Source organism: Mandrillus leucophaeus, unplaced genomic scaffold, assembly GCF_000951045.1.
Source record: "Mandrillus leucophaeus isolate KB7577 unplaced genomic scaffold, Mleu.le_1.0 Scaffold334, whole genome shotgun sequence".
NCBI classification, from domain to species: domain Eukaryota; kingdom Metazoa; phylum Chordata; class Mammalia; order Primates; family Cercopithecidae; genus Mandrillus; species Mandrillus leucophaeus.
Genome location: NW_012103521.1, coordinates 2,498,353 through 2,512,825, shown reverse-complemented (window position 1 = coordinate 2,512,825; position 14,473 = coordinate 2,498,353). Strand labels below are relative to the sequence as shown.

Here is a 14,473-nt window from a genome sequence, read left to right as displayed (position 1 = left end):
GTCTCGATTTCCTGACCTCGTGATCTGCCCGAAGAGACAGGATATTTTAAACCAACTAGGATATTTTTACCTCTTTATGAAATGAACATATATAAATATCTGAGCACTGGTGAACCTACAGATGATTATCCTATTTTGGGGATTATGTAGTTATTTATTGTTAGCCCTTGATGTTGTAAATGATAAAACTGAGGACCTGTGAAATCACTCATTTTTCTAAAACATACAGCTATTAATGGCAAAATGTGAATTCAAAACCAAGCCATCTAAAATACTGTTTTGGTATGTGTGTTTAATTTCCATGTGTGTATGTAGTTTTCAAAATTTCTCTTGTTATTGATTTCTGGTTTTATTCCATTGTGATCAGAGAATATACTTGATATAATTTCAGGGTTTTTTTAGTTTTTCTAAGACTGCTTTGTGGCATAATATGTGGTCTATTCTTGAAAATGATCCATTTGCTGCGGTGAAAAATGTGTATTCAGCAACCCTTGCAAGAAATGTTCTGTAAATGTCTATTAGATTCATTTGCTCTACAGTACAAATTAAGTTCAGTCTTTCTTTGTTGACTTTCTATCTGGATGGTCTGCCCGATGCAGAAAATTAGGTTTGAAGCCTTCAGCTATTATTGTATTGGGGTCTATCTCTCTAGCCCTAATAATACATGGTTTATATATCTGGGTTCTCCAGTGTTGGGTGCATATATATTTACAATTGTTATATCCTCTTGCTGAATTGATACATATATCCTTATATAATGACCCTCCTGGTCTGTTTTTATAGATTTTGTCTTGAAATCTATTTTGTCTGGTGTAAGTATAGCTACTCCTGCTCTTTTTTGCTTTCCATTTGCATGGAATATCTTTTTCCATCCCTTTATTTTCAGTCTATGTGTGTCTTTATAGGTGAAGTGTGCTTTTATGCAACAGATTGTTGAGTTTTGTTTTTTTTTTATTCAGCCACTCCTGTTTTTATTGGAGAATTTAGTCCATTTATATGCAATATTATTATTTATAAGTAAGGAATTACTCTTGTCATTTTGTTGTTTGCTGGTTATTTTGTGGTCTTTTTTCTTCCTTCCTGTCTTCTTTTAGTGAAGGTGATTTTCTCTGGTTGTGTATTTTAATTTCTTGCTTTTTATTTTTTGTGTATCTTTTATATGATTTTAGTCTGAGGTTACAATGAAGCTTGCAAATAATATTTTATAACCCATTATTTTAAACTGATGACAGCTTATCACTGAGAGCAAAAAATTAATGAACAAGAAAATAGAAAATGAATGATAACCCTACACTTTAAATTTCACTCTCCTGTTTTTTAACTTTTAATTCTTTCTGTTTATGTCTTATACTGTGCATGTCTTGATTGTTGTAGTTATTTGTTTTGATTGCTTCCTTTTTCAGTCTTTCCACTCAAGATATGAGTAATTATGTACTACTTAATTATGTACCACAATTGCAATTTTATAAAATTCTGTGTTTTTCTGTGTGCTTACTACTACCAGTGAATTTTGTACTTTCAAATGATTTCTTATTGCTTATAAAGGTCCTTTTCATTTAGATTGAAGGACCGCCTTTAGCTTTTCTTGTAGGACAAGTCTGGTATTGATTAAATCCCTCAGCTTTTGTCTGGAACAATCTATTTCTCCTTCATGTTTGAATGATATTTTTACTGGATCTACTATTCTAGGATACAAGCGTTTTGTGTGTATGTTTTTTTCCCTTCAGCACTTTAAATATGTCATGCCACTCCCAGCCTCCACTGAAGTCTGCTGCCTCACATATTAGAACTCCACTCTATGTTATTTGTTTCTTTTCTCTTGCTGCTTTTAGAATCCTTTCTTTATCTTTGACCTTTGGGAATTCGATTATGACGTGTCTTGAGGTAGTCTTATTTGAGTTAAATCTGCTTCATGTTCTATAACCATCTTGTTATTTTGGTATGTAATTCATAACTCAGTGCTGGATCATAATTGTGAATAATTGCAATAGGTAGATAAACCAAGTTCATCAATCAATTAATTAAAGTGTACTTATTTTATTTTAAAATTGTATTGCCAAATTAGTTCCTAAGGAACAAATTAAAAGTAACCTATAAAAGGGAACTTATCATAGCAAACCTGAAAATTGCTAAAAGTGCTCATTAAAAGAAAAATGACCAACACATAAAAAAGAAATTCATTATTAAAACCACCAAAAATAAACCTGATATCTTAGAAGGAAAATAAGCATTGCTTAAAAATGGAATGAATACCTTAGCAACCAGCTAAGTTCTCAAACTCCTTGGAGAGCCTAGAAATTAGGTAGATTAAGATAAAAATGCCTGATTTTCCAGCAGAGCATCCTAAAATTAGCAGTACTGGCAATGAGATGCTTTCAGTGTATTAGGGGCTGGAAGCCTGCTAGAAATCAGTTGGGACCATTTTATAAGTGTCCCTGTTCTTTAGAGACTAGGGGAAAAAAGGTTATAATTTGTGTGAGTCCTTTAGAAAAATAGGCTTTTTCCCCCATGAGCTTGTCTTGCAGCATTTTAATAAAGACAGTTCTAAAACTTGTATAACTTTTTGAATTATAGGTTGGTGTATGCAATTTGTTGCTGTCTGCATGTCAGTCACGTACACATCACTCTAGCAGTGTCATAATTTTGCCCACAGCCACTTACTATCTGAGGTATCACTTAATATTTTTCTTCATTCTGTAGCACGATGTCTGTGTTACCACATTTTTAACACATATTAAATCAAATTCATACATACCATATTTTTCAAAAGGTTTTTGTTGTTTTTGTTTCATTTGCACCTACAAGCAAACTTTGGGGAACACCGATAAATTATTTCTTCGTCACTAGATTGTAAGTAGCAACAAATGATAATCTACTTAACCTTTATGTACACCATCATATGCGTTGTTCATGTTGGTTAACCTGGATTTATGTGCAAGATATATTTTCAAGAGTTTTTTAAAAAGGCATTTAACAATTACTGTAGGAGTTGAGGAAGGGATAATTACTTTTCACATAAGGTTCTTTAAAAATTAGGAAATCTGTACTGAGTCTTAATAATAATTCCCACTACATGCTCTATTCTTCATCTGCAAGCAGGAGCTGTCCAGTAATTTGAAACATAAGAGTCAGTGAGATGTAGACTATTACATCATCAGCAACCCAACATTCTTTCCTTAAGGAGTTAGCCTTTGCCTGGGTTATTTAGACCTGGGGCTTTTTAGGGAGAGAGTGTGACATTATTTGTTCTACATCTGAAACGGTTTATGCCTGCCTGAAGCCAGCCTGGAGACATCCAAATAATTCCTTTTGTCTGTGAGTGAATTGGAAATAAATCTAGGTGATGAACCTGATCACTCTATCATCGCACAGCATATCTTCTCATTCTTATGAAAGTACCTTTATTATGTCATTTCTTACAGAATGAGAAGGGAAAATAGTCACCGTTGTTTCTTTCCTCCTGGGCACCATAAACATTTTTTTCTATTATTGTAAGTTAAGAAAAATTACAGTACCAGAGAATATGACTTAACCTTTATCTCCTGTCCTATTCCTGACCAAGTGTCTACGTTTCCTTCCTTATTGAATTTATTGAACTTTCTTTTCCTGTGGCCATTTCCTTTATGGAATTTTTATGATTTTAGCACTTGTAGGATCCCATGTATACCACTGTGTTCTAATACCAAATGTACTGATGGTACTTTTTGCAGTTATTCAATATTTTATTCCCTTTCTGAATACTTTGTATAGTATTTGTGTAGAATGGTATAGTGGAACGAGCCAGAGAAAACTCTAATCCAAATCCTGAATTTAACATTTGCTGTTAAAAAAAAAAAAATATCTTGAGTAAGTTTGTTAAGCTCTCTGAAGCATAGTCGGTTCATTTGTAAAATGAGATTGGTAATAACAGTGTCGGGATAATGTAAAGGTAGAAAATAATATATTTAAGATGTTAGTAGGTACTCAGTAAATAATAAATTTTATATGGCAGGCAGCTTGATGCAATGGGAAAAAATCGTGGTTTAGAAGCCATTAAATCATTTTAGGATATGATTATTAACTGTCCTTGTGCGTGTCACTGATCATTCCTGAGCCTTTGTCTTCATTCATAAAATGGGTATTCCAACCTCTTTCTAGGATTAGAAATGAGAAATGTAAAGCTCTTAACCTTGCCAGTGTCAGGGATATAGCAAGTACTTGTTCTTACAGTGTTTGTTGCTTAAATCTTTATTGAGCTACCTTTTTTAAAACATTTAAGTTATCCACAATCATTTTTTTTTGGTTTTTTTTTTTGCATTTTAGGTTTTGCATCTTGATTTTATTACCACTTATATACACCCTTTTTGTGTTAAGGTTAGCCTTAGAACTAAAATACATATTATAGACTTAGAACTAAAGTGTCACATATTTCCCTCTTAAGAATTGAATTACATATGCGTAGAAAGCATTTTTAAAGGTCAGTCATAGATTACCATTGCTCTTCCTTATTCTCTTAATTCAATAGATAAGCCCAAGGCAAAGTGAAATGAATGGGCTGGCTGATGTATCACAAGCTAGAAAATAATTTTCTTTGAGTGAGAAACAGAGAGCATAATTCTCACCTGAGCTGGGGATTTGGAAAGTTTATGACTATTTTCTATTAGCCAGTGAAGGCAATGTGTTAAGGTCAGGTAATCCTGAGTTTAAACTGCAGTTCTACCATGTTACATACTCATGATTTTGAGTGTATAATTTAGCCACTCTGCTTCTCAATTTTTTCCATCTGTGAAATCCAAATAGTGACATTCCTTGGTAAGCAATGAGATACATTTATAAAGCAACTAATATGGAGATTGCAAAACTGTTTCATCTTGCAAATGTACTTCGATCAATTGGTAATGGTTGAGTGGGGCAATGTGTTAAGGTCACTTGGGAGGCTAAGTAAGAACAAATTCTACATGCCCAAATGTGTGGAGTAAGAGGAGTGGGTGAACTTAAGTCAGACATTTGTCACCTGTAACTCGCTACTGTAATCCATAGTAAACACTCAATTATTATCATAGTCATTATGGTTATTATTAAGGCACAATTAATGGTTACATGAATTTCTTCAAAGTTGTAATAAGTAGTACCTGAGTAGGCTAGTTATTTATCAGTTTTCATATACTTGCCAAGATACATGATACATTACATTACTTATTTATGGCCTTTAAGATTTTCTTATCTCACAAGCTTTACAAATTAATAAGTTGCTTAGGAGTTCTTACTGAAGAAAATGGACCAGTCATTAATTATTGAGCAAATTAATAATATTTTATTTAAAATAGAATTTAATAATGATAGAATTCTGACTTGGAAAAAAAGCAAGTATACTTTCTGCAATAATTTTTAGATATTAACAAAATAATAAAGATTTCTATTTCAAAAGTGCTCTGGAATTGGGGTTATCTTCATACTCTTTTTCTGTACAGAAGACCTACTGTTATTCTGAAAATCAGTAAAATTTTTATATGAAAAGTAGAAGCTATATTAAATGCAATGGTTGTACAACTTTTTTACACTGGCCTGTAAGCACTTGAAGAGCCAAAGTTAATTTCAGGTTGATTTCGTATGGGACCTGTAATTTAGGCCCATATTCCTTCTGGCTTTATAATCAATTTAAGATATAAATATATGGATATGTTTTATCATTAATTGCTTTACATTTTTCAGTATTTTAGGGTTTGTGTATCTTTTCTGTTACATAAATTTTATATAGTGTTGTTTTAATATAAAGCAATTCACTTTTCCTAAGAAAAATTATTGTTTGCTTTATTTGGAAACATTTGTTAGTTCAATGTGGCAAAAAAAAAAAAGTCCATCTGACAGTGTGTTAGTGTTTATAAAGATATGAAAATAGAAACAATAAAATTATTATAGAAATTTATGGAAATTTTTTAAAAATCAGTTTATAATCTATCATTTTAACAATTACAGCATTTTTGTGTATTTTATTCTAGTCTTTGATCTTTGCTTCAGTATTTCTTTTGTCTTTCCTTAGACATATAATTGCACCAACTTCTTAAGTGCAGATGTTTTAAACTTTGAGGGAAAAAAGACATTTTTCAGCTATCATTTTGATGATAATATTGTTTAAGGATTGTTCATCGAACTAGAGAAACATCGATATGTGTGAGTGGGTAAAAATGTATATTTTTGTGCATACTGTGTATTATTTGTTACCAATGTTTTTCACTATCCAGCAAAACTAAGGGCATTCAAAAGATCAAGAGACTCAAACCAATTCACTTTGTCAAACATATTTGTATTTACAATACCATGGTAATACAAGTTGAATATGATTAAAGCAAAGGGAATGAGTTCTTCCTTTGAAGCAAAAAATGTACATCCAATGTGGGTAATTCATTTACGAAAAGCCTCTGATTACGCCTCTAAAAGAAAAAGCTATCATGATTATGATTACTTATGCTTATATATAAAGGTCTGTCTGGAGAATAATGCAAGTTACCAGTTTACTGCTTGGTCTCAGAAACTGAGTAGTGTCTCTGCATTTGCAGTGCTTAGTAAAACTACAGTATTTAACTTAAATATATAAATTATCTTAAAATACAATTTTTGCATCAGTTGAATATTTTGTTTACCATATAATCATATAAGGGAAAGGGGAATGATAATTCACAGGCAGCTGGTATACTTTTGGCTTTATTTCCAACCTTTTTATCCTGCTTGGCTGTTAGTAAAATGCTGTTTGGTAGATAAAATATATATTATTAGAGAGTAATGACTCATGGCCAAAATGCCTCACACTCATGTTGTATGTAGTGCTGGGCATACTTGATCATTGTTGTCTGTTTATTGGATTTTCCAAATGAAACTGGTAAATTTTATTTACTGAATTAATTGTATTAATAATTTAATTATTTAATTAATTAAAATAATTTCGTTGTTTGAGAGTGTCTCATTCTTTCGCCCAGGCTTGAGTGCAGTAGTGCGATCAGGGCTCACCGTAGCCTTGATCTCCCCGGGCTCAGGTGATCCTCCTGCCTCAGCCTCCTGAGTAGCTGAGACTACAGGCACATGACACCATGCCCACCTAATGTTTTCAGAGATGGAGTTTCACCATGTTGCCCAGGCTGGTCCCTAATTCCTAGACTCAAGCTATCTGCCTGCCTTGGCCTTCCAAAGTGCTGGGATTACAGGCGTGAGCCCCCTCGCCTGGCCTTAATTTACTTATTAACATATAAAATTCAAATAGTTTCTTTAAGGAAATTAGCAGCAGTGTTTAATCTAAATATATTTTTAACTCTTTCAATTACTCTTTCTCAAAAAGGTAAGTCCTTTGTGGATAGAATCTCACACTTTTTTCTTATAGTTCCTTTATAAGGCTCTCCACTTGGTTATTCTATAAATACTTGAATTTCTAAAGGAATAAATGAATGTGAATAAAAAAGAACAAAAGAATAAAGAACAAATATAGCTCTCAATCGCTCTCAAAAAGGAAAAGAAATGACAAAGGACATATGTCTGGGAATCAGATGTTCTATGTTAAAAATCAAAGCTTTACTACTTACTAAATTTTTTACTTGAGCCATTTTACTTCATTTTCCAAGCACATGATTTTTCATCTGCAAAATGGGAATCATGATGACTTCTTTGGGAATCAGACGAGAACATGAACGAAAATACTTCCCACAGCATCTGAAATTCCACACAATATGATGATGACGACGATGCTGTTGCAAATAATGTGGAAAGCTGTATCCTCCCTTTGATCTTCATGATTAATTCTCTTTCCAGGTGAAGCGTATATGCGTTTAAGCAAACTCCCCGAAGCAGAGCATTGGTATATGGAATCACTGAGATCCAAGACTGACCACATCCCTGCTCATCTCACCTATGGGAAGCTGCTAGCTCTAACAGTGAGTAACTGCCTTCCTTGGTCTTCAAAACTTGGTTTTCTCCACGCAGACTGCTATAGATGGGGTTTGAGTTACTGTTTGAGAGCCAGTTACCTCAGCTGTTAGGGATGTAATGGTAGTGATACTAAGTTAGAACCCTGTACAGAAAATATAGAAAAATGTGTTACTTTGCCTGTGAGGTTTGGTCTAGATAAGATGTGAGATGTCTGTATCTCACATCTTGGTCTAGATAAGATGTGAGATGTCCATATCATCCCTGTATCAAAACATCTCCTGTATCCCGTAAATATATACACCTACTATGCACCTATAGAAAAGTTTTAAAAGAATTAAAAAAAACAAAACAAACAGAAAAGATGTGAGATGCCATGATCTTTGATGTAACTTAATGGAAAAAAATATAAATGGAGAATCCCAAATATGGAATTACTTAATGAATTTGTTCTAATAATGATATTTGCATAAATATTATATTCTGCAAACCAGTGTTAGCCCCAAATTGGCTATACTTAGAACTAAATCTGATTATTGTAAATAGCCAACATTGTATAAAATTCTGCGTACTGAAATTCCTTCTAATTGAAATCATTCTGTAAGAGAAGTAGGGCTATCCGATGGCCTCTTACTATGTGATAAGCGCCCTTGGAGGTCACCATTCCATGAAAGTGACATGAGTATGGAGCATAAAAAATTACTAGTATTGTACCACTATGACCTATAAAAATGGTAATTTCATATATTTCAAAGTAATAATAATGTATTTATTTTACACAGTAGTGATTAGTTTAAAAGTTTAAGTAAGTTTTCTGAGCTCAAGTAGACAATAAGTGATAGAACTAGGCTACAGTCCTAGTCTGAATCAAATATCTGTATTATTTTAGTTATAGTACCTAATCTCTCTTCAATATTAATAAACATAAATGAATATTAGAAAAACATAGAGCAAGTGATCAGGAAGATGATTCCTAAGTGAATTCATTGAAAAGTATTTTTGTATTACTTCGAAAATAGTAACATTTTACTTTCCACAGAAGATGGTAGATAACGCTTAAAATGGTCAAGTATCCATTCTAAAATACCACTAAAATACTCTTCAAGAAATCATATAACACTTTAGGAGGTTAAGGCTGGCAGATTACCTGAGGTCAGGAGTTCAAGACCAGCCTGGCCACACGGCGAAACTCTGTCTCTGCTACAAATACAAAAGTTATCCAGGTGTGGTAATGCGTGCCTGCTATCCCAGCTACTCAGGAGGCTGAGGCAGGCAACTCGCTTGAACCCAGAAGGTCAAGGTTGCAGTGAGCCGAGATCACGCCACTACACTCCACCCTGGGCAACAGAGTGAGACTACATCTCAAAAAAAAAAAAATTAAAAAGTCATATTGGTAGACTAAGTAACCAGAAAACATCCCACTGAAAATACTTAGCTCTGCTTAATAAAATATAACAAGTATGTTTTTAACACTAAACTGAGCATGAGTAGTAAGAGAAGTTCCTAGGAGCTAGAAATGAAGTGGTAACTGAATACCAGTGCAGTGAACAGCAGGCTGGTCCTGTAGCTCATCTGGGATTATTTACTGGTCGGTTGTGGAAACCAGTGAGAAGTTGGTTTTTGTTTGCTTGTTTTCATTATTTCTAGAATAGGAAACAACGCTTTGGGCCAATGGAAAAGCAGGAATTAAATGCCTAAATAAGGCAGGGAAATTCATACCTGCAGTTGAAAGGACAATGTAAGTTTGTCTACAAGTGTAAGGCAGCGTGAATGTTTGCCTATCTCAGAATGGGATCTCTATGGAAAGTGAACAAAGTATCTGCTGGGAATTTGTTGCTCCTGTCCTTCCTTTACCAAGCTTTGGGTTTTGAATTTACTTACATGACCCTGGAATTCCCAAGCCAATAAATTAAATAAAATTTAGTCTACTAAAACATTTTGCTGAAGAAGTTACTGGAGATGTTCTTCAAAAAACACAAATCTATAAGGAATGATGGAGTGAGGTACATAAAAAGTACTGGGCAAAGAAATTGGTGATCATATGGGCAAATCAGACTAAGCTTTTAATGAATAAAATATTAAGGGAATAGTATACAGGAACAATAGGATTGGGAAGAGAGATTTCAATAGATAAGAGATTACAGCTGATTTTTGCAACTCAGAAAGCAATTGGAAGTATTATAACTGACTTGCCTGAGAGAAGCAAATGAAAATCTAAATAAACTTTGGAATGGGATAACAATGAAAAGAAATCTGGCTTACGTCAAAGAAACCTGGAGAGGCTCAAGACATGGAGGCAGCTGACACAGAAAAGAGTGAGTTAAGGGACATAAAATGAGGTAGTAAATTGCAGCCAATGAATGGAGTAGTCAGGTCTCTCCCCTTTGTCCACAAATGCCAGCAACTAGGCACCTGCCTTCAAGGCAAGGGAAAGGGGCCTTTAAGAGGTAGAACAAGTAAATAAAGAGAAGTTCAGGATTCAAGAACAGCTTACACAGTTGAAGGCAGAATGAGGAGGGGAGTGAAAAGAGGACTGACTGAGGGTCTTGCCATGGAGTGCTCAGATCCTTAATACCCCCGCCCTATCCCATGCAGAATACCAGCAACACAGGGTTTTCCCCCTTTCCTCCAGCCCACCCTTTTCGCTGACACCTTACCTCTCAAGAAATTGTTGAATTCAGATCTAGAGAAACTAAATCACAGTAGAGAAGAGGTTTTCAAAAACCTACATTTAGAGGTCCCCTGTAAATGACTGACTCCCAAACCAGACACAACACAGTGAATCTATTCCATCTAGAATGCATATCTATGCCTTAGGAACTCGATTCAGCTTTTTATTAATTAACTCATTCTTAAACATCAACGGGCAACCAAGAATCATCAATCATATCAGGAAAGACACAAATTAAAAAGATTGGAACTAAAACAAATTATTAGGAGAAGGAAATCTACGGAAACAGAAGAAATCTTTAAAAAATAATAATCCGTAGAGATAGAAACTTATAGCATTTTATGAAGCAGGATGCCATGAAAAAAAGAAACCAAGAAAAGCAAGAAAGAGCTTATAGAATTTAAAGATATGATAGCAACATGATTTTCCTTTGGAGGACAGGAGAATGAAGGTAATGAAATCTTCATATATGTGAACGAAAAATCAGGACATAAAAGAATGTAAAAGAGGAAATTATGAAAGAAATCAATATGTGGTCCAAATGACAGAAAAAGAACAAAGGAAGGGAAAGAACAATAACTAAGAATTGAAGATTACAGTCACTATTTCTGCTATTTACATAAACTTCTAGTTTAATCACCTGAGAAAAGTTGTTTTACCCTATGAAAACCTTTTCCCATTTCTGTACCGATGATTCTGTGTGATGTGTGGTGATTCATACAACTCCACATAAGTGTTAAATTAATATACCTAAGCTAAATTGATAAATGACCACCTTCAAAAAAAAATCTAAAAGTTTCAGATGTTTGATTCATTGCCCACCCGCCTCTAGCCCACCAAAAAAAAAAAAAGAAAAGAAAATAAATAAATAAACTTAAATTTCCGTGATTCTGTATATGCTTAGACCATGGTACTAGATATAGAAACCATGTGACCTTTCTAAAAAAAATTCTCAAGCCTGAATACTTAGGCTTCCTGTACCAAAAATATGATTTTAAAGGCTGTTTTATTCTTTTCAGGAGGCTTTTTTTTTTTTTTTTTTTTAAGATTTAGAAGTTTTAATTTACTGAACCATATGGAAGGAAAGGAAAGACTCCTATACTACAATCCAAATTTTTAATCCCCCCCACCAAGACTTTTATAGTTTCCGACTTGCTGATTAGATGAAATACAAACCCTATTATGGAATGGCTTAAATTCACAGTGCCAAAACCCCACAACCATCTTTAACAGCTTCTTTCTAAATTATGACATTTGGCAAATTTCTGATCCCTATGGATAGCTTTTGTCTAATTTGGGGTTTCTTGGCCTGGTAACAGCCCACTGGCTTAACATCGAATTTGGAAAGGTAGAAAATACCACACATTTTGACTTCTGAATGCTTTAAATATATTGTAAAATGGAATTGGCTGCTAGTCTCAAGAGAAGAGGAATAGAAATTGAGTGGTGTTTTCACTCTTTCATCAAAACTGACCGACGGCAAAATATGTAGAAATGAAATGCAACTATATTAGGCTTAGACTGTAGAGTAGGCTTTTATGTAAGAGTTATAAGATATGTTAGAAAAAGTTGATTATTAGTACTTTTATTATAGTCAATAGAATGATTCAGTACTTTTAAAAAAGTTTTTCTTTAAGAATTTGTGTAATATTTACAGACTTTAGAAAAGTTCAAACGGATTTAAGGTTTCCCAGAATGCTTTGGCACATTCTATAGATCAAATCCTCTTTTATTTCTCTGCCAAAAATGTCCTTTTCCTCTCTTTGCCTGTTCAAATTTTATTTCTTCTGTGAAGTCTTGCCTTTCTTAAGCAGTTATTTTTTTTGTTTTGTTTTTTCTCTATACTTCATTAGTACCAGTCTCAGTATCTTCATAATATGGCACTTCCAAATAGAATGACACATAAGTATGTGTCTGTCTTTTGACACTAGATATGGGGCAGGGAGTGAGTCTTTACTTTTTATTTCTTCAGTATCTGGCATTTCAATGTATTAGTTACTATCCCTGTACCCATGTGCCTTTTCCTTTATAAGTCATTTAAGAGCTGGGGACATGGCTTTTAATGTTTTTGTTCTCCCCCTCCCGCCGATACTCACTCCCTCATTAATCCCTTCATTTGGTCAACACATGTATTGATACTTATTCCTTCAAGCTAGGCATTGCTTTAATCCTCAGTGATCTGTGCTGGAAAAAAAAAAAAAAAAAATGAATGAGGGTAGCATGATTATAGAGTAATCTTCCAAAAATCCTAGATGGGTAGGTGGGCACAAGAGAGGTGTGCATCTCTTCAGTGCCTGTGCTTGACATGTGTTATTTAAGAGAAACTTGATAACAACGCTTAGGGAGTATTATCCTGTTTTTATTTACGAAGAATCTGAGCTTCAAAGGTTTGAGGAACATCCCCAGAAGTCATTTCACTACTAAATAGTAGAACTGAATAGAACTTCAAGGTTTTCTGAACTGAGTGTCATTAATTTTCTCTCCACATTAAATAATTTTAAGTGTGGAGTTTTTTTCCCATTTGGTATCTGTGATTAAACTGATTGGAGATTGGAAAAGTAACTTGACTACTTAGTTACTTAGTGAGTTACAACTTAACTTAGTTACTCAGTAACTACTTATTCCCCATCCTCTTTTTAGAACTTATTTTTAGAAACTACCTTTGGATACTAGTTGAATTTGAGTGGTTAAACAGAATTTTATTATTAAGCATGATAGGTCATGAACATAAGACTTCAGTTTTAGGCTACTGACACTTTTAGATCCTACATTATACTTCTAATACAAACGTTTCAGGGTATCCTGGAGAACAGTTTTGTGTTAGAGCCATTGTAGCCTCCATGTTTAAATATAGTTGGGCTCCAGTGACATCTCTTTAAAATACATGGAAATTTCATACCAATGTCATGTCCAATTAAAATACTAAACACGAGATAAGTTTGAATTGCTCTGCTTAAAATTGTGATTTATTCCTTGTTTGAACTTTGTTACCTAGGGCAAATGCCATGAATTTAAAATTGGGCATGCGTTAAGAGAGAAAAGAAGGAATAGCATTTCCATTAAAATGGTATTTCAAATGGTTTTATAGTTGTTTCTAAGGTTGCGTGGGTTCTATAGTTGTGCGCACATGCTTACTTTGATTTTTTGTCTTCCTTTCTTTTTGTCCTTTTTATTTAAGCCAAATATTTTTCAGTTTTGTGAGCCAATAAAATTAATGTTGACTTAAATTGTAGTAAAAGTTACTTGGCTGTTAGCTTATTTTCCAGATTCAGGTTAGTAGGAGAGAAGGAAGGATACTGGAGACTCTGACAGTAATTCTTGATACAGAAAACCTTTATTTTGGCTACGGCCTGAGAGCGCTGAGCCAGACTTCTGTGTCTAGCCAAAGTTAATTAGGCTACATAAAACTCCAGTTGTGGAAGTACTGGAGGTTCCACAGAAAAGCCCCATGCCCCAGGCTAAAATGGTGTCAGTGTAGTTTATCTGGAAATGTAATACAGTGTGTTTCCATGGACCTTTTGCTATTATTGTTTAGAGCTAAGACTTCTTTTCATTCATTTGACCCTCTCCAGAGAAGAGTTACTTCCATTTTGGGAGCTGACCAATATTTGGGTTGGTTTTTTTTGTTTGTTTGTTTATTATAATTGCTTCATAGACATGTTTTGATTGGAGCTAGTTGAGAACAAACGGTAATTTTTCCTGTTAATCTGATTGAATAATTATTATGGATATATAAAAGTCAAGTTGCTAAATTTATTCTATGAAAAAGGGAAGGCATAATGTCACATATATCATGCTACTGAAATATTGGGTGAAAATATAGAAGGAAGTTTAATCACTATAATATATTCATCTAAGCCTTTATATGAAGTTGTTGTACCTAAACTTTTTGATTTATCAGTTCGGGGCTAA

General features: G+C 33.8%; 1 protein-coding gene across 1 annotated transcript in view; it reads left to right on the top strand.

Moving 5' to 3' along the window:
- The window catches only part of TMTC2 (transmembrane and tetratricopeptide repeat containing 2), a 489,459-nt gene that overhangs the window by 334,822 nt on the left and 140,164 nt on the right, over positions 1–14,473 (top strand). Inside the window, exon 8 of the mRNA XM_011988660.1 lies at positions 7,777–7,898. Within this exon, the coding sequence (XP_011844050.1) occupies positions 7,777–7,898 (122 nt within the window). The remainder of the gene's footprint in view (positions 1–7,776; positions 7,899–14,473) is intronic.